The sequence below is a fragment of the Camelina sativa genome, chromosome 12 (genome assembly GCF_030686135.1).
Source record: "Camelina sativa cultivar CO46 ecotype springtype chromosome 12, ASM3068613v1".
Lineage (NCBI taxonomy): Eukaryota > Viridiplantae > Streptophyta > Magnoliopsida > Brassicales > Brassicaceae > Camelina > Camelina sativa.
Window position 1 is genome coordinate 470626 of NC_141891.1, and position 17055 is coordinate 487680.

General features: G+C 38.4%; 6 protein-coding genes, 1 long non-coding RNA gene and 1 pseudogene across 14 annotated transcripts; 4 read left to right on the top strand and 4 right to left on the bottom strand.

Moving 5' to 3' along the window:
- The first annotated feature begins 699 nt into the window (after window positions 1-699).
- Window positions 700-4557, top strand: LOC104729229 (glucose-1-phosphate adenylyltransferase large subunit 3, chloroplastic). 4 transcript variants are annotated; one of them, XM_010448152.3, is made up of 15 exons: window positions 700-942; window positions 1544-1773; window positions 1862-1984; window positions 2099-2269; window positions 2361-2453; window positions 2548-2631; window positions 2716-2771; window positions 2878-2971; window positions 3068-3253; window positions 3332-3412; window positions 3501-3587; window positions 3684-3788; window positions 3896-4002; window positions 4092-4152; window positions 4279-4557. In XM_010448152.3, exons 2-15 carry the CDS (start codon window positions 1555-1557, stop codon window positions 4378-4380), a joined length of 1569 nt encoding a protein of 522 aa, XP_010446454.1. In that variant the 5' UTR covers window positions 700-942; window positions 1544-1554; the 3' UTR covers window positions 4381-4557. The 4 variants fall into 4 exon arrangements, with proteins under 4 accessions (XP_010446454.1, XP_010446453.1, XP_010446457.1 ...); XM_010448151.3 differs by having other exon boundaries at window positions 773-1075; XM_010448155.3 differs by having other exon boundaries at window positions 903-1105.
- Window positions 4483-6773, top strand: LOC104729231 (protein RER1A). The gene is made up of 4 exons (XM_010448156.3): window positions 4483-4955; window positions 5373-5744; window positions 6005-6185; window positions 6391-6773. Exons 2-4 carry the CDS (start codon window positions 5392-5394, stop codon window positions 6436-6438), a joined length of 582 nt encoding a protein of 193 aa, XP_010446458.1. The 5' UTR covers window positions 4483-4955; window positions 5373-5391; the 3' UTR covers window positions 6439-6773.
- Window positions 6774-6801: 28 nt separating this feature from the next.
- On the bottom strand, window positions 6802-8635 carry LOC104729232 (phenylcoumaran benzylic ether reductase 1-like). Its single transcript, XM_010448157.3, has 5 exons — window positions 8226-8635; window positions 7977-8111; window positions 7607-7844; window positions 7276-7479; window positions 6802-7175 (listed from the first exon to the last, which is right to left on the bottom strand). Exons 1-5 carry the CDS (start codon window positions 8406-8408, stop codon window positions 7009-7011), a joined length of 927 nt encoding a protein of 308 aa, XP_010446459.1. The 5' UTR covers window positions 8409-8635; the 3' UTR covers window positions 6802-7008.
- Window positions 8636-8834: 199 nt separating this feature from the next.
- LOC104729233 (uncharacterized) lies at window positions 8835-9947 on the top strand. 2 transcript variants are annotated; one of them, XM_010448158.3, is made up of 3 exons: window positions 8835-8967; window positions 9311-9489; window positions 9644-9947. In XM_010448158.3, the coding sequence occupies exons 2-3, from the start codon at window positions 9325-9327 to the stop codon at window positions 9737-9739; spliced, it is 261 nt and encodes an 86-aa protein (XP_010446460.1). In that variant the 5' UTR covers window positions 8835-8967; window positions 9311-9324; the 3' UTR covers window positions 9740-9947. The 2 variants fall into 2 exon arrangements, with proteins under 2 accessions (XP_010446460.1, XP_019089330.1); XM_019233785.2 differs by lacking the exon at window positions 8835-8967 and adding an exon at window positions 9056-9186.
- A 230-nt stretch (window positions 9948-10177) lies between these two features.
- On the bottom strand, window positions 10178-11875 carry LOC104729234 (F-box/kelch-repeat protein At4g39240 pseudogene; annotated as a pseudogene). The gene is made up of 2 exons (XR_015574757.1): window positions 10607-11875; window positions 10178-10425 (listed from the first exon to the last, which is right to left on the bottom strand). The product of XR_015574757.1 is annotated as an F-box/kelch-repeat protein At4g39240 pseudogene (transcript).
- Window positions 11876-11971: 96 nt separating this feature from the next.
- LOC109128065 (uncharacterized) lies at window positions 11972-15506 on the top strand. Of its 2 annotated transcripts, XR_002034504.2 has the most exons (6): window positions 11972-12048; window positions 12576-12846; window positions 13805-13870; window positions 14539-14711; window positions 14804-14857; window positions 15030-15506. It is a non-coding gene; the product is annotated as an uncharacterized LOC109128065 (long non-coding RNA). The 2 variants fall into 2 exon arrangements; XR_015574758.1 differs by lacking the exons at window positions 11972-12048; window positions 14539-14711 and having other exon boundaries at window positions 12708-12846.
- On the bottom strand, window positions 12093-12814 carry LOC104729237 (protein RADIALIS-like 1). The gene is made up of 2 exons (XM_010448161.3): window positions 12472-12814; window positions 12093-12376 (listed from the first exon to the last, which is right to left on the bottom strand). The coding sequence occupies exons 1-2, from the start codon at window positions 12747-12749 to the stop codon at window positions 12352-12354; spliced, it is 303 nt and encodes a 100-aa protein (XP_010446463.1). The 5' UTR covers window positions 12750-12814; the 3' UTR covers window positions 12093-12351.
- Window positions 15507-15776: 270 nt separating the features above from the next.
- Window positions 15777-16841, bottom strand: LOC104729235 (glycine-rich RNA-binding protein GRP2A). Of its 2 annotated transcripts, none has more exons than XM_010448160.3 (2): window positions 16664-16841; window positions 15777-16378 (listed from the first exon to the last, which is right to left on the bottom strand). In XM_010448160.3, exons 1-2 carry the CDS (start codon window positions 16769-16771, stop codon window positions 15974-15976), a joined length of 513 nt encoding a protein of 170 aa, XP_010446462.1. In that variant the 5' UTR covers window positions 16772-16841; the 3' UTR covers window positions 15777-15973. The 2 variants fall into 2 exon arrangements, with proteins under 2 accessions (XP_010446462.1, XP_087334903.1); XM_087478777.1 differs by having other exon boundaries at window positions 16508-16841.
- Between the last annotated feature and the right edge of the window lie 214 nt (window positions 16842-17055).

A 17055-nucleotide genomic window follows, 5' to 3' on the forward strand; every position in this document is an offset into this window, starting at 1 on the left:
ATTAGACACTGTAATTCAAATAAATATACAGTATCACGATATTTTGCAACCAAATTATAATTTGTGACTGACTAATTGTATATTTAGTCTCTAGCTTCGAGGCATGTGTTACGACGTGTACGGACTATATTAGCTAGCACTAGGCCTGGGCACTAATACCCGTTACCCGTACTCGACCCGTTATTCGGCTCGTATCCGTCCCAAAAAAAGGGTACCCGTAGCTTTAGGGTCGAGTAAAGGGTATTATATTTATATTACCCGTGAGTAAGGGACGAGTATAGGGTATTAGTTTAGTTTTCAATACCCGTCCCGTTACTCGGCCCTTTACCCGTTTTGCTACCCGACCCGTAAATACCCGTTAATATTTTGTATTATTATTATTATTTATTATTAATTTATAGAGTTAGAGTTAAAACCTAAGTTCAACTTAACCTAACTGAATTAATATATTATTTTTATTTTCAAAATTCGTAATTTTATAATTTTGGAATTATATATTGCATAAATTTATGAATTTTTCATTTTTTGGATTTCAAAAGATAAAATTATTATTGCGATTATTAACATTTTTCTATCGGGTACTCGTTTTCCGGGTAATAATAAAGGGTCGGAATGAGTAAAGGGTCAACTATTTTTTACCGGGTACCCGTTTCTCCGGGTATCCGTTATTTAAGGGTCGAGTATGAGTAAATTTTTTCTGTTACCCGTTAGAGTCGGGACGAGTAAAGGATCGAAGAAAATTCAAGGGTACCCGTCCCGTGCCCAGCACTAGCTAGCACACCTCTATGCTGGGCCAATAAGGGTGAAAACGGGCCTGGGTCCACATGCAAGCAGACAAAAGATATCGACGTGTCCTAGTGGCAATAGTATGGGGGAGAAACCAGAGTCGTCCGTTTTGGTTCAGTGACGGTCCTTGTCAGACAGACACCTCTGGCTTTGTTGGTAAAATTTCATATGATCTCTTCTGATATTCTAGTATTTTATAATTTACGAGTTTGATTGAAATCCTCCTTCGATTTCAAACGACATTAACCAAAACCAGTATACGAGCGAGCTAGAAGGACTCCACTTCTCGGTGACTTCTCTCATTTATTCGATCCTCTCTGTGTGTGTGTGTTCTTTTAGCTTCTAAGCATTTGAAAGTTTTATTTTCTTCAGCTTCCGTTCTCTTCGAATCTTAAATTTCACTGTCATTCGATGATCTGAAAAATCTTAGTATTGATTAGGAAGTATTGAACTTTTCTATCTGGTTCAAACTCATTTATGATCCAATACTTCTTCGTTTCATGTTTATAAATGAGAATCTTTTCCCTTTCTATTTATTTTTTGGTAACTCTCTTCCTTTTTTTCTATGATTTTGAAAGATATGTTACCTGCGTAAAGTTTTTATTCCATTGATTTCTTGAAGATACAGTATATCTTGGTAACTTACTAGAGTTAGAGGTTTTGTCTTGATTCCATCAATTTCTGAGAGGCTCCTTCACATATATGTATCATCTAGTTATACTAAGGAGCTTTACGATTCTGTTCTGTCTTTTTCCAGCTTAAAAAAGTATGGATTCTTGTTGCAACTTTGGCTTGGGGACAAACACTGTCTTGGCCAAAGAAGACAGTTTCAAGAATGTAGAGAACAATTTTTGGGGTGAGAAGATCAAAGGAAGCCTCTTGAAACCTTTTTCTTCTGATTTGTGTTCCAAGAAGTTCAGAAATCGAAAACTGAGGTCCGGTGTTGCTTACGCCATTGCTACTTCAAACAATGCTAAAGAGGCTTTGGTAGGTTAAATGATCAGGAGTTATCAAAACAAAACTTATTTCCAAGGAACTTGTTTTAGTGATTTGGATTCATGTTTTTGTTTATCAGAAAGTACAGTCTTCTATGTTTGAGAGAAAAAGAGCAGATCCAAAGAATGTGGCTGCAATTATTCTAGGAGGAGGCGATGGAGCTAAACTCTTCCCTCTTACCAAGCGAGCAGCGACACCGGCTGTGAGTGATTCTTGATCGAAACGGTTTTGAGAAAGATGATGTTTGTTGTGTAAAGAGGAAGTCTTTATGTTTTCTGATTCTTGAAACACTACTACTGTTTAACAATATTTGTAGGTTCCTGTGGGTGGATGCTATAGGATGATCGATATCCCGATGAGTAATTGCATTAACAGTTGCATAAACAAGATTTTCGTGCTGACTCAGTTTAACTCGGCTTCCCTCAATCGCCATTTGGCTCGTACTTATTTTGGCAATGGCATAAACTTTGGAGATGGTTTTGTTGAGGTACATATAACAATATGGTTTCTTTCAAAAACTTCTCAGTTCTCTGGATTCGATGAAACAAAAAAAAAATTGCAAAATCTTATTGAAACAGGTTCTGGCTGCTACACAAACTCCTGGTGAAGCTGGGAAAAAGTGGTTTCAAGGAACAGCAGATGCTGTTAGAAAATTTCTATGGGTGTTTGAGGTATGAATAACTTATGATCATTTCACTAAATTTATCAGCGGTTCCTTTATGATTCTTGAACATGGTCTGAATCTGCTGATGCTTGTTATTATAGGATGCTAAGAACAGGAACATTGAGAATATTATCATCTTGTCTGGAGATCATTTATATAGAATGAATTACATGGACTTTGTTCAGGTACTATAATAATAAACACAGTCCTCCTCTTAGTAGTTTCAAGCTAGTTTAACTAAATAACTCTTAACACTATGAATTGGACAGTACCATGTCGATAGTAAAGCGGATATTACTCTTTCATGCGCGCCAGTAGATGAGAGGTTAGTTTCTTTTAGCACTATATATGATGTGCGCCTTTGTATGATCTTGGTTTTAAGTTCTTAACCATTTTAACTTGATTATAAATCCGGTTTTTGTAAATTTCAGCCGTGCATCGGATTATGGACTAGTGATTATTGATCGAACCGGGCGTGTAGTCAATTTCTCTGAGAAACCAACTGGCATCGATCTCAAATCAATGGTACACTAGTTTACTTCACTTAAACTTAATAGTTACAAATTTGTTGATAAAACAAATGTTTCCCTGTTGTTTTTAACGGTTATAATGTGAATGCAGCAAACCGATACAACTATGCTTGGACTATCTCATCAAGAAGCTGCAGAATCTCCATACATTGCATCAATGGGAGTTTATTGCTTCAAAACCGAAGCTTTACTAAACCTTCTGACATGGCGGTATCCGAGTTCCAATGACTTTGGATCTGAAATCATTCCTGCTGCTATAAGAGATCACAATGTTCAAGTAAAAAAACTTGCTCTTTGATATAAAAGAATCTCATGAGTTTTATCGCAAATGATAGAGTCAAATTGTCTTCTTTAGGGATACATCTACAGAGACTATTGGGAAGATATTGGAACTATAAAGAGTTTCTATGAAGCTAATCTTGCACTTGTCGAGGAGGTTAGTGTGATAAAATACTCAAAAACGTTTCTAACTTTTGGTTTTATCTTTATATCCAATCTCCTACTATTGTTCTTGATTTATGCAGCATCCCAAGTTTGAGTTTTACGATCAGAATACGCCTTTCTACACTTCTCCTCGGTTTTTACCACCCACCAAAACCGAGAAATGCCGCGTAAAACATCTGTCTCTCTCTACGTCCAAATCCTCTTCTAAATCTCGACTCTTAATACACTAACTTGTATATGAATCCACTTGATGCTTTTTGCAGATTGTGAATTCGATAATCTCACACGGATGTTTCTTGGGAGAATGCAGCGTCCAACGTTCCATCATTGGTGAAAGGTCACGTCTTGAGTATGGTGTTGAGCTTCAGGTACTGTGAATCCCCCTCGATCAAAATAGGACCGAGCTCTAAGGACACACTCTATTATATTGTGTTGAAAAAAAACTGAGTCTGGTTTTTTGTATCTTCTTTTGCAGGATACTCTAATGCTAGGAGCTGATAGTTACCAAACCGAATCTGAGATAGCGTCTCTGCTCGCCGAAGGAAATGTGCCAATTGGCATTGGCCGAGATACAAAGATCAGGTAACAAAACCTTTAAAGAAAAACCTCAAAATATAAATGATCTCAGTTTTGATTCATAAACCCTGATGTTATCTTTGATTACATTGAAGGAAATGCATTATTGACAAGAACGCAAAGATTGGGAAAAACGTGATGATATTGAACAAAGATGTATGTTTTTCTTCCTTCACCATTCTTGATTCTTTTGATGTGTTTTTCTCTCTTTAAGATCAAGAAGACTCTTTTGAGAGACTCAACATTCGTAACGTTAATGGTTTGAATTGTATTGTATTCCAGGATGTTAAAGAAGCTGATAGGCCAGAGGAAGGTTTCTACATTCGATCTGGGATCACTGTGGTTGTGGAAAAGGCCACCATTAAAGACGGAACTGTCATATGAATGATTGAAACAATCTCAAGACCGGCGTGTAGTGTGAAAAAAAAGAAAGACACTTTTGTGATTTTGTCATGTAAATTAGTAAAAGATCGATCTTATAGAGGCAAAAGAAAGAAAGTTTAAACTTTATAAGAGTGATCGTTATATATCAGAAATAAATAAAGCTATCTATCTTCTTCCTTTGTTGTCTGTCTCTGTCAATCAGTAAAGCTATCTAACTATATGGTAAATTGGTAATTTCTTAGTCAAGGGTTTAAATTAACTTTGACAAAATAATTGGGGCTAAATCGAAATTTAGTTACTCTTGTCGGTGATTTTTGCGTACATCTTAAAGGGTTAAAATTAATATAGACAAAAGTTAGGGGTCAGATCAAATATAATAGATTATATTACCGGTGTATTGATTTATAAATATATTAAAAAAGAAACGACGAGGAAAAGGAACAAAAAAAAAAAAAAAAAAAACGCAGATCAATTTCCTTCTTCATCTTCTTTCTTATTAATTTTGGTGTTGCGTCTTCCGTCAGATCTGCTCCTCTTTTGGGTCACACCACCAGCATCATTACTCTCCCTCTTCCGTAAGTACTTCGATCCTTTGATTTCTCGGAAGTTCCTAATCAATGATCTGAGAATCTTTCCCTGTTTAGATCGTCGTTTTCAGCGATTTGAGTTTTTTCAGATCTGATTTTAGCATTTCTTCAGCTAGTTAACGGAATCATTTCAGTCGGTTTTGATTATCCTGGTGATATCGATTTAGCTGATAAACAGTTGTTGTTCTACATGTTTTTGTTATATTTTAGCTTCAGATTACGTTTCCTAGGTTTAAGTTTTCTTTTCCCCACTCTTGAGTTTGTTTTGGTTGTGTTTAGAGACGATTTCGTGTAGATCTTCGTTTCGTAGGGTCTTTCTCAGTAAATTGATTTCATTGTGCTTTGTTTCTGTGATGTTGAAAGATTTCAACTGTTTTGTTTTGTTTTGTTTTGTTGATCCTCTAGGTTTTAAATATCACATAAGATGGATGAAAGCGGAGGTGACAGTGGTTCAGTGGCAACGCCTGTTCAACAGCGAGCACATGAGGCTTGGAGGATTTATCAACACTATCTTGACAAGACTACTCCTCATGCAACTTACAGGTGGATTGGAACTCTCGTAGTCGCTCTTATCTACTGTCTCAGGGTTTACTACATTCAGGGTTTCTACATCATTGCCTATGGTCTTGGTATCTACCTTTTGAATCTGCTTATCGGCTTCTTGTCCCCTCTTGTTGATCCTGAGGCCGGTGGTGTCTCTGATGGCCCTACTCTCCCTACCCGAGGTTCTGATGAGTTCAAGCCTTTTATTCGCCGGCTCCCCGAGTTCAAATTCTGGTATTTCCATTGTCGACTTGTCTTAAATGCAATTTACATTCTTTGCCCATTTTAGTATTTTCTATGTTTGAGGCTCTCACAACTGATCATGGTAGATCTAGAAATACTTATATATGAGCTCGTAAGCTTTCTAGTCTCAATACATGTTGCATTCTATACAGTTACAAACATCAGAATCTCTGTGGTGGGTGGTATTCTTGTATTTTGTTTACTTACGTAGCTCATGAAGGTTAGCTACCTGCTTGTATTTGTGGTCTCAGGTACTCCATGACAAAGGCTTTCTGCATAGCTTTCCTCATGACATTCTTCTCGGTGTTTGATGTTCCCGTGTTTTGGCCGATTCTGCTGTGCTATTGGGTCGTTCTCTTTGTGCTCACCATGAGACGCCAGATCGCCCACATGATCAAATACAAGTACATCCCTTTCAGCTTAGGCAAACAGGTAAAAAGAAACTTTCAATTGAATGAATTGCAAATTGCAAATTATTTCCTCCATTTGTTACATTTTGCATCTGAAATTTTTATGGCTACTTCAACTTATCCCACATTCATATGCAAGAAATATTGGTATAGGCTTTGAGATAATATGCTACTTCCAAAAAAGTCGCTGTTTTTGTTTTGGTAATAATTGTTGGTTTGTTTGGCAGAAATATGGTGGACGGAGCAGCGGCAGCAGCGGCTCACGTGCGGATTGATCTGACCAGTTTGCTGACCATTAGCCACCTTTTGTCTTCGCAAAAAAGAAAAGAAAATTGTTGTGAACATCGTTTTGGACTATTTTACATTGACAAAACTATGCAGCTATAAGGAAGAATTAGAGGCAGGAAAAAAAAACAGGATGGGAATTAAATTTGTTCGTGTTAGTTTATCCATATGGGTACTATATAATTATAATTTGTTGCTTTACTAATTAGGCCCCAAACTGGAATACTTCGGCTATACTTGGACCGTGTTGTAGACCATTGGACTAAACTTGCATATCTTGCTAAATTTGTCGGATGTTATATTATGGACAACGTCTTTTTAACGATGATGCAAGAGTAATAGTGGGCAACAAGTTTTAAGACTAAACTTGCACTCAGCAGCCATTACACAAATACACAGAGATCTCTAATTATAAACAGGTTCTGAAGCCGTACATTCAAAATGAACCACACTTCGATTCGATTAACCGGAGAAGCAGACAGGTTAATGGACAATTATTTAAGACCCAAAATTAAAAATTGTGGAGAGACAGGGAGTGACAGTAGTTAAGCACTAAAGCTTCAGACATACTGGTTGAGGAATTCATCAACAGTAGTGTATTTGACATGAGGGTAAAGCTCAGAAGCTTCTACTCCAAAAGAAGGTTCGATTTCAAAGCTTGTGTGTCCTCCTTTCACGAAAACGCAGTGACAAAGGGATAGCATCACGTTTAGTGGAGGTGAAGATTCTGCAAAAACAAAAAACACTAAACCCATCAATGGACAAAGCTAAACAAAATTGGAAGAAGAAGAAGAAGAAGAAGAAGAAGAAAGGTATTTGATCAAAACCTATGATCTGTTTGAGGATTTGTTCTTCTGGAACGTAGATTCTTTCAAGTGTTTTGCCAATCTTGCTCTCCCAAAGCGAGACAAGATCGTTGAATGAGTAGGTGTTCATTGGTGGCCTAACATATAAGATCTTGTTCAAGGTTCTTGGATCATCTACGGCATTGATTGTGTAAGTCCCGATGTCTTCTTCCTTGTTGAACACAGCTGCAAAACATCACCACAAATCAGAAAGACAAGAAGGGAGTAACTAGAAGGAGGATGGAGCAGAAGGTAGATTTTTCCTCTGATTTTTTTTGTAATAAAGAAAACAAAGTGTTGTCGTACGTCTAACCTTTGGGGTTTCCATCACCTAAAACGATGACCTTATCCCGTGGAGCAGAAGTAGCACCGGGCTGTGCTAGTGTTGGGAGGAAGTAGCCAGCGAAGAAGTTGCAAGAGACATAAGTGTATGGGATTCCTTCGGCTTCAATTGCTCGCCGGAGTTTTGCCTTTGTGGCATAGGCTGACTTGGCGGGTTCGACAGTGTAAACACGGTCTACATCATTTCCAAACTCCGAGGGAAAGAATCTCTGTTAAAGACAGATGTGAAGAGGTTGAGTGGGCAGCAGAGTCAATTAAATTGTTACTCAATTCTAAAAAGTATCAACCAATGCATTTGGTCTGAGAAGTAAAATTATCAGCAAAACAACAGAATAAGTTACCTTAACGTTACCGGCTTCTTTAATGGCAGAGATGATCTTGTACTGATGTCCCAAGAGAGAGTGTCCAACCGTAGAGATCACCACATCCGCTTGCTTTATCGAGTTAACGAGACTTGTATGATCGTCAAGATCTCCCTATCAAATTTTATTAACGATACTTGTATAATCAGAAGATCATTAAACCGTGAAAGTAATTAGCAAATCATCATTAAACCAAAAACGTTAAGAGAGAGAGAGAGAGATACGAACGAGGAGAAACTGAACACCGAGATTCTTGAAATTCTCGATGGTGATCGCTCGTGAAGGGCTGGTGAGCGTCGAGTTCCTAACGAGGACTAGGGTTGGGTGGCCAGATCTCGCGCTTGCTTCCACTATATATTTCCCGATGTAACCCGTTCCTCCGATGAACAAGATTTTGCTTTTACTCGCCATTTTTTTTTTTAGGTTTATATAAACTCAGATTTCGCCGGAGAAAGAAAGGTACAGAGAGAAAAAGCACGGTGGCGCGGAACAACGGAATGAGAGATTCAGAGATTGTTGATCCCAAATTTGCGGACTGTTTCTTTTGTACCCGTTAATAGCTTCCACTTCCAACTTTTGTAAATTTCAAGCACTTTGTCTTGAACAAAAAGAGTAAAGAGGCTTTTGTAAATGACAATAGTACCCCTATAGTCGACGCGTGAGCTACTTTTTCAGTCAAAATTTGCATGCGAGTGTTTTGTTTGTTGGGTTTGGTTGGTGAAAACTGGCGGCTCCAACAACGCAACTTTCTTTGTCTTAATAGTTTTTGATTGGGCCCTTTTTAAGGCCCATTTGTTAATTTATATAAACGATGCGTTTTGTATTGCACTTGTTCTGCAAGGATGTATATTGATATTGATAGCGAGCGTGATCTTCACTGTAGTCTACAAAAGTCTAGAACCACCCGCCTACATCATCGACCCTTGTCGTTTAAGAAGTAGAACAAGTGTGAAATATCTCGTACAGATAGGTAAAATAAATTAATTTTGAAGCTCTTCTTGTTCTTCGATTTCTTTCCTTGCTTTGTAGTTTGTTTGGTGAAGACAAAATATATATAAAAAAAGGGATGTTTAGGAATTGAAAAAAACATCAGTTCGATTTTGTTTGTTTAGCGGACACATAAGATTTAGGGTTTGGAATCCTTGTTTTAGGGTTCTTCGTTCCTGTTTGGCATTTGATCGAATACTTGGTGGGCTTATTTTATTGTGGAATTTGGTCTTAGTTTTGTAGTTCCCATCCAGAGATGCTTCCTTATTTCTAGTGTTCTGTGTTGCTCTGTGTTTTTACTTTGGTTCAATTTTGTTTATTTGCAGGTACAAACAACACTATGGAGACCCAGAATGATCAAACACCGAAACCGGCCATGACTTCATGTAGGAGGAAGGTGAAGGATGATGCCACTTTCTTTGAGGACGTGAAAGATCACATTGATGAGTTCATACATGCCTCAATGGCTGAACACAAGACCTGTTTCCAAAAAACCATCAGCAAGGTTCTTATTATATTAGCTTTTCTTGAATCTCTTTTCAGAAATTGGCATGGATTTGGCCTAGTATCTTGTTTTCTGTTTAGTACTAATTGCAGCTAGTTGTGTGTCAGACTCAGACATGTACTTACTCTTATAGGATATGATTGATTGATTTCAGATGTTTGGATTATCAAAGGCTGTCGCAGAGAAGCAAGCTGAGGAGGCTAAGGGAGTCGAGAGTCAATTGCCTCTTCAGACGACAGTGTCCAAGTAAAAGACTATAAATGTTCTTTTCCAGCTGGGTTCCCTTGAAGATACCATGTCGTTGGTTTTTCTTGTTTAACATCACATCAGGTTTCTTTGTATATCAACTTTGTCATGGTACGATGCATTTTAGCATCTCCGTTCAAAACCGCTAGTTTTGGTAGTTAGTTAGCTGCTGCTCTTGTGTTTCCAATATAGAATTTGTTCGAACGTAAAAATCTAATTGATCCGATAACGCTAACTGGAAAACGATGAAACCTTCAATGAGATTCAACAATAGATCAATACTTGGGTAAGTGGGTAGAACAATGAAAGCACCAAACTTAGGGGGACTCTTCCTCTAAAGCTTTACCTTTACACATCAAGAAGTTGGTACACGATCTAAAAGATCTCCGAATACGTGTTTGTACATGGTGTACCAATATACTGTAAAATGTTTCCCGACCTCGATATTCAAACACTTGAATTAAACAACAGGTAACATAGTAGCTATCAATCATACAGTATGCTATCATACATAAAGAGTCATACAACAAAGAAACAAGATAAACAACTTGCAAAAGTACTCGCATTTAGCACAAAGATCAATCTATATTAGGTTCTGGATTCCAACATCCAATAAACCCTTGTATGTATGTTCTTTCATCTTAATCAGACCAAGCTGCTCCGGTACAATTACAGATTTCAAGCTTGAAGCTGCAACATAGAAGAACATGATTTAAGCAAGCGCATGTCAATAATACTATCGAACTTGACATATTTTACAAACTCGCCTCTCAAACTTAATATACGAATTCCTAGTTCCTGCAAACTCATCACAAAGCATCAATCATACATTCATCACAAAGCCTAGGGGACATTAGAGTGTGAAGCATACCTTTACAACCTCTCTCATAAGGATGGGGTATCAAACAGTTACAGCTAGACATCGTACAATGGTGGAAGGAGTTTTCAACGTCATTACAGTATTAGACCACAGGACCGTCCCCCAAATCTTTCTTCCTCTCTTTTCCAAACTGATCTTTGTGCACGAAATTTCAGATGAACCCTTGTTAAGGTTAAATATAATAGCAAGGTTCCCACCAAGATTGGACATCCTAGAACCATCACGCTTGTCAGGAAGACCTTCGAGACCCTTCAAGCGACCCCAAACCCTAGCAACAGGATCAAACACCCATATCTTATTCTTGCTACCAAAAGTGTAGACCCTGCCATCAATAACACAAGAGCCCACACTCCATTGTGTGTCCAACAACTCATCACTCTCCAAACTACCTTCTTTAGGATCATAAACAAAGCTATTCTTCCTATCCATGATATATATCTTATCATCAATCACAAAGCTTCTGATGGTTAAGTCGTGCACGTTCACATTACGAACACCCGAAACAGTCTCCCAAGTTTGAGTCTTGAGGTCAAAAGCCTCAACCCAATTCAAAGACAGAGGGTCACAACCCCCGATCACATACAGTTTCCCGCAAACAATACCCACGGCGGCGCATCCACGCGCCTGCTTCATGCTAGGGAGGTAGCGACACGTGTTGGATGGACAATGAACGACGAACCCAGTGGAGACCAATTGGTCATCGATGCATCCACCAAGGACGTAAATCTCAGAATCAAGAGCTACCATAGACATCCCCCAGCAAGGAACCGAAGGGAACGACGGGATCGGAACTAATCTTCTATTGTTAATCGAATCATTTCCGAAAGGTTTGAAATTGAGAGTGTACCATCGAGGAGTCTCTGTAGCGTGAGATCTGAGAGCTACATAGAGAACACGTTCAGTGCATCCGAGTGCAGACCGATCTACGTAGATCTCCGGCGAAGCGATGAGACGCCTGAAGGTCTTGCAGACGAGTGAAATCACCGGGTAGTAACATCTCGGCAAACGAGATAAGAAATTAAGAATGATTTCATCTGGAAGTAGTAGCAGAGAAGACGATGACGGCGCCGAAACAATCTGTTTCTTCGATGGCGGTTCTTCGGCGATTGAGCTTACGTAACTCGAACTTGCGGCGGAAAGAGGCATAACCGCCGCTCTGGGAAATGTCAAATCGCGAGAGAGCAAACGATCATTTTTCCCGTTTCCTTAGCTTTAAATCACCCAAATGGGCTCATTGTCAAAAACAAATACCCAAATGGGCTTAGGCCCATATTTCTATAGAGGCCTCAATGTATAAATTAAATTCTATTAAGGCTTTCTATCTTCTTAGCAAGCATTAAACTTTCCCGCCATGTCTGTGTTTTCGTTTGATAAAAATCCCCAATTCATAAACCCTAGATTTAGTTGAATCAAAAGCTCGCAGATTTGTGGAGGTACGTTTTCTCCGTTATAGTTATTAATAATAGTACAACAATGATTCATGATGATGTTGGACTTTTCATTACAGAGAAACTATTTTTTGTTTTTTCATTACAAAGAAAAGAACCTTAATACACAGCTGCTTCATTTGTTAAAATTGGGGATTCGAAGGATATAGATTCCTCAAATTTAGCGTTAAGCTTTTGGCAGAAACATTGGAAATAGGAATATATATATATAAACAACGATTCGTGATTGACATGGTTAAGACAAAAATCGTATCGGTGTATCCTCTTTTATTCTCAATGGTTTTTGATTCACTGCAGCCTCATGTTTCTCATCCTGCATATCAGAAAGAAAAAAAATGGAAGATTTATTTATTTAGTCTTAAAGTTGAAATGAAACTGTATAAAATGGATTGTTTTTGTACACTGTACCTTCTTTCCTCCTGATTCAGCCTGCCATTGGTGCAGCCACCACTAGTCCTGTAGTTTGGGAATGGAACATGACCGTTCTCTATGTTGTTTATATCTTGCACCAGGAGTTCGTAGTGTCTCTTTACCTCTTCTGTTGTTTTTCCACCAACGACTTTGGCAATATTTTGCCAACGGTTAGGAGTGTCCTGGTCATACGTTGCTAGAGCCTGCTCAAAGGCTTTGTTCTGCTTAGCGGTCCACGATCCAGAGCTGTGAGAAGACATTGAGCTTGATGCCATTGTGACTGGTTTGTAAGAGATTTTTAAAGTGTGAAGAGATTACAAGTCAAGAGGATGATATGAGTACAGATGTTGCATAATGCTTCCTCTATATAAGGTGAGTTTAGGTAGTGCCAGTTGTTGCAAATATCTTGCAGAAAACAAAGAGAATATTAAATCCTTGTCTCCATAGGAATCATCGACTAATGAGAAATAAGATAATATCTGCAAATTCATGGTGGAGATGAGTATCTAAAGATCCAAACTTATCACTAATATTTGGTTCTAAGTTTGTTTCCTTCTATATGATGCTTGGCAGATGAAGTATCACCTATATGTGTATTTACTGCTGTGATTACGTTTCATGTCTTCTTGATTGAGTTAGAGAGCAGTTACGTCAGAGCAGGTTCTCTCGCATTTAATTCTAGATTAATCTTAGATATTTAGCATATTATCTGCCAAGTCTCCATCTACTTTGTGGAAAACTCTGGCCTAGAACAGTAAATCTCCTATTATTCTGGTACACATTGACTAGAACAGTAAAATCACATTGAGTATCAAGGCTTCTCTCGATATTTTGATAGGATAACTTGTATCCACAAAACAAGAGATGGAACTTTTCATGGGTTCACCATTAGCTATAAGGTTCTCTCTTGAATTAAAGTCCTTGCAGGAAAGTTAGGGGGGATCAAACTTTATTGTTGATTGGACCTCAGGGGATACTCTGTCTTAAAGACCATATCAAGCATGTTACAGCAGATACACTTTGTCCGTACAATGGATGTAGAAAAGGTCAACTCTTGAAGTTTGGCTACCATGCTTTTCTTGGTCATCTATATTACTATTTGCATTTTGGTCCTCAATTGGTCACTTTTCTTGGTGCATATTGAAATTTCTGTAGGTTCTTCAGGTCAAAGATTTGTGACTCTGATTGCATTTTACTCGTTACCTGTTGTACCTATCACTTCTTTTTGATGATCAGTTGCGCACCTGCTAAGTAAGAATACCAGGCATGGGATGTGCAGATAAATTTTTTCCTGAGACTAATATTTTCATTTGATCTATTGGAAACACAGGGCGTTTTCAAGGTATTATGGGAGATAGAAGACCATACTTGTCTCTTCAATCATAAATCATGTCAGGTTAGTTATCAGAAATCCCAAACTATAAAAGTCTATAAATGGTACAAACTAACACGGTATAATGCATGAACGTATATATTCTTTATCATGCTTACAATTTAGTCTATTTTCTTGATGTACACCAGTATATGCCCATACCAGATATTTTCATTTGTTGTGGTACAAAATTTACCACAAGGTTTAGGTTTTATTCCTTGCTAGATATGGCTGTTCTGAGAACTCAAGAAACTGCCATGGTTTTGGGATAGGGAATAAACTACTTTATAAGAAAGTGCAGACCAGAACAAAGAATATATTAATCATGAGACTGGTAAAACAATATATTCCAGAGATATATATGGCTGCTAGTTGCTATAGGATTCTGCAAGTAGGCATTCACAGTATATATATATATATATATATTCTCGTCATTGCTTTCCTTCTTACCTAGGTGTTAAAATGGTAGAACATCCCTACATCTGACTTTCAGCTTTGGGTAAAACACCTGAGGACCTGAGGTGTTAACGTAGAAGAAGAAAAAATGTTTAAAATGGTTGTTTTTTACACAATATGGATACTCTGCAATCTGCATCTTACTTTTGTGACATGAAGAGTTTACATTGCGTAAGATTTTGGTGGATTTTATTCCATGTCCACACCCTCAAGTTTGCATTTGTTTATAATGAAAGGTACTGGCCATTTATGATGAAACACGTTGCCTAGCTCGCGATGATTGGTGTAAATGATCACAATAGCTTTTCAAGAATATGTAGGAAAGAGAAAGGAATTAAAGGGGTTATATTATATTCCTCACCTAGTGGTTGCTCCTTTTGCAACTTGACGAACTAAATCCCATCCTGATGTAATCTTTGGTTCCCTTGTACACTTGGTTCAACTAAGATACTGTTTCTAATGGGTTTACTATAGAGGATCAATTACAATTTTTTAATACAGGTCAATTGTAGGAGGGAAATGCAGAGACAAAGAGGCGGAAATCTTCTTCTTTTGGTAATCTTTGATCATAACACAACTTGGGATTCTTCTTTGTGAACTACGTTTTGATGCGAGTTGATTACAATGGCTACCTCAAAGCCGTTAATATGTAAATACCGTGGAGTTGGCTTGTCTTTCTCAATGCGGCATCAGTGATTTGGTTTCTTCATGTGTCACTCTGTTGCAGGTTCAAATCATGTTCATCTTCTGCATCTGTGACAGCCGCTGCAAAGCTTACTCCATTTTACTTCAACAGATACTTCTAATGTTCCTTTGGCCACTCGATCAGAGGCGCCTAAAGAGATTCGGTCTCAAGTATGAAGTTGTGTGACTACATTATTCCAGAGCAATCAAGTTTCTCTGATCAGTATGGTTTAAGAAGCAATCTGTGTAAATTGTAACCAAATGGCCATAAACATATTTTTTAACCACGAAGCATAAGGGTCACCAATTTATGGACGCTTCGGAATATAAGCACTGCGGGCATCAATTGACTTACTCTTAGCTGCCATCTCTTGTAAATCCACGGGGTTTTTTTTTCGGCGCCTCCGCACATTAGTCAATAGAGACATTTTGAAAATTCTTTTGGGACGTAATCATTACTTTCCACTTTGGAAATGTAGAAAAATATATATATAGGGATGACCAAATAATTAAAGATACCTTTCACGGTGTAAAAGATGACGACAAAAGTTAAAGGAAAGAGAATATTCGTGGAATATATCTTTTTTTTATCTTCTTTAATTTATCATCCCAATCTATACTCTTGAGAAAATATTAAAGCAATCATTATTTTGGATCGGCGCAATATTGCAATCGTGCAACCAACGTTCTCCGATCAAAACTTGAGCAGCTAATAGTTCCAGTTTAGTTTTTACTTAGTAACGAACGAGTAAATTATTTTTGATCGGAATGAAAAAATATCAAGTCTGGCTTTAGGGGAAACTTTATAATTGTAGTGAACAACACGCGAATTTAACATTCCGTTCGAGACAAAGACGACTTCTTAAACGATACGTTTTCATCAAAAAAGTAAACCAAACAAACCAGAATCAAACCAAGCCAAAGGGGATGACACAGAAACCAAATCTAAACCAAACACAGAGCAGCACCAAACCACACTATCTTCGATTACCAGCCACCACCAACGCTTCCTCCGTAGCCACCATCACCTCCTCCGTAACCGCCACCACCTTCACGGCGACCACCATTGTATCCACCTCGGCCACCGCCGCCACCGCTTCCTCCGTAACCACCAGAACGTCTCTCGTATCCACCGCCTCCTCCGCCACCAGATCCGTAACCTCCTCCGCCACCAGATCCGTAACCTCCACCGCCGCTACGGTAACCACCACCGTTACCACGGCCTCCTCCACCACCGCCGCTTCCTCTCGACTGAGCTTCATTCACGGTGATGTTACGGCCATCGAGTTCTTTTCCGTTCATCTCTTCAATCGCATCCCTCATGGATTTCTCATCCTTGAAAGTGACGAATCCGAATCCCCTTGATCTTCCAGTCTCACGATCGTTAATGATCTGAACACAAAACAAAACAGATCCACACAAATCAGAACAACCAATCGAAGAAGACGTTGACAAAAACACGATGAAAAAAATCAAAATCGATCGATCTCCGAGCTCATAGAAGCAGGAAGATGAACGTACCGATGGGACAAAATAAGTAACAGTAACAAAGAACGAACGAATAGTAACAGTAATCGAATCAAGTAACAGAGAAACACAGATCGGAATCAGATCCGTCGAGGATCAGAATCATCGGAATCGTCTCGATCCGGGAGACCGATCTCTCGTGTAACAGACCTTAGAATCGATAACTTCGCCGAATTGCTCGAACGTCCTCTGAAGATCCTGATCTCCGGTGGCCCAGGCAAGACCGCCGACGAAGCACCGGTACTCAACTTCAGCCATTGTTTTGAATAATAAAAAAAAGAGAGAAATTAGGGTTTCGATAAGTGAGAGAGAGAGACTTGTGTGATTTGAGATGACAAGACAAAGCTTTAATTTATAGAAGAGGTGTGACGTATTAATAAGCTAACTAGGGTTAAGATATTTTTCTAGGGTTTGCTGAATGTTTCGACTTTAATTGTGATTTTAACTCTGATTAACACGGTACTAGTATGGTTTAGTGGAAAGGCCCACATCATGTGATCATTATGGAAATTAAAGATTTTTTTTCTCCTCGTTTCGAGCAA

Bases quoted from the DNA above. Each gene is read 5' to 3' on its own strand.
- LOC104729229 (XM_010448152.3), top strand. From the start codon at position 1,555: ATGGATTCTTGTTGCAACTTTGGCTTGGGGACAAACACTGTCTTGGCC. The intron at 2,270-2,360 runs GTACATATAACA...TTATTGAAACAG, and splicing joins TTGGAGATGGTTTTGTTGAG to GTTCTGGCTGCTACACAAAC. The intron at 4,153-4,278 runs GTATGTTTTTCT...ATTGTATTCCAG, and splicing joins TGATGATATTGAACAAAGAT to GATGTTAAAGAAGCTGATAG.
- LOC104729231 (XM_010448156.3), top strand. From the start codon at position 5,392: ATGGATGAAAGCGGAGGTGACAGTGGTTCAGTGGCAACGCCTGTTCAA. The intron at 5,745-6,004 runs GTATTTCCATTG...TTGTGGTCTCAG, and splicing joins CTCCCCGAGTTCAAATTCTG to GTACTCCATGACAAAGGCTT. The intron at 6,186-6,390 runs GTAAAAAGAAAC...TTTGTTTGGCAG, and splicing joins CTTTCAGCTTAGGCAAACAG to AAATATGGTGGACGGAGCAG.
- LOC104729232 (XM_010448157.3), bottom strand. From the start codon at position 8,408: ATGGCGAGTAAAAGCAAAATCTTGTTCATCGGAGGAACGGGTTACATC. The intron at 7,845-7,976 runs GTAACTTATTCT...TGTCTTTAACAG, and splicing joins AAGAAGCCGGTAACGTTAAG to AGATTCTTTCCCTCGGAGTT. The intron at 7,176-7,275 runs GTTTTGATCAAA...TTGTTTTTGCAG, and splicing joins AATCCTCAAACAGATCATAG to AATCTTCACCTCCACTAAAC.
- LOC104729233 (XM_010448158.3), top strand. From the start codon at position 9,325: ATGGAGACCCAGAATGATCAAACACCGAAACCGGCCATGACTTCATGT. The intron at 9,490-9,643 runs GTTCTTATTATA...GATTGATTTCAG, and splicing joins TCCAAAAAACCATCAGCAAG to ATGTTTGGATTATCAAAGGC.
- LOC104729237 (XM_010448161.3), bottom strand. From the start codon at position 12,749: ATGGCATCAAGCTCAATGTCTTCTCACAGCTCTGGATCGTGGACCGCT. The intron at 12,377-12,471 runs GTACAGTGTACA...TCTGATATGCAG, and splicing joins CTGAATCAGGAGGAAAGAAG to GATGAGAAACATGAGGCTGC.
- LOC104729235 (XM_010448160.3), bottom strand. From the start codon at position 16,771: ATGGCTGAAGTTGAGTACCGGTGCTTCGTCGGCGGTCTTGCCTGGGCC. The intron at 16,379-16,663 runs GTCTGTTACACG...TTTTGTGTTCAG, and splicing joins GCGAAGTTATCGATTCTAAG to ATCATTAACGATCGTGAGAC.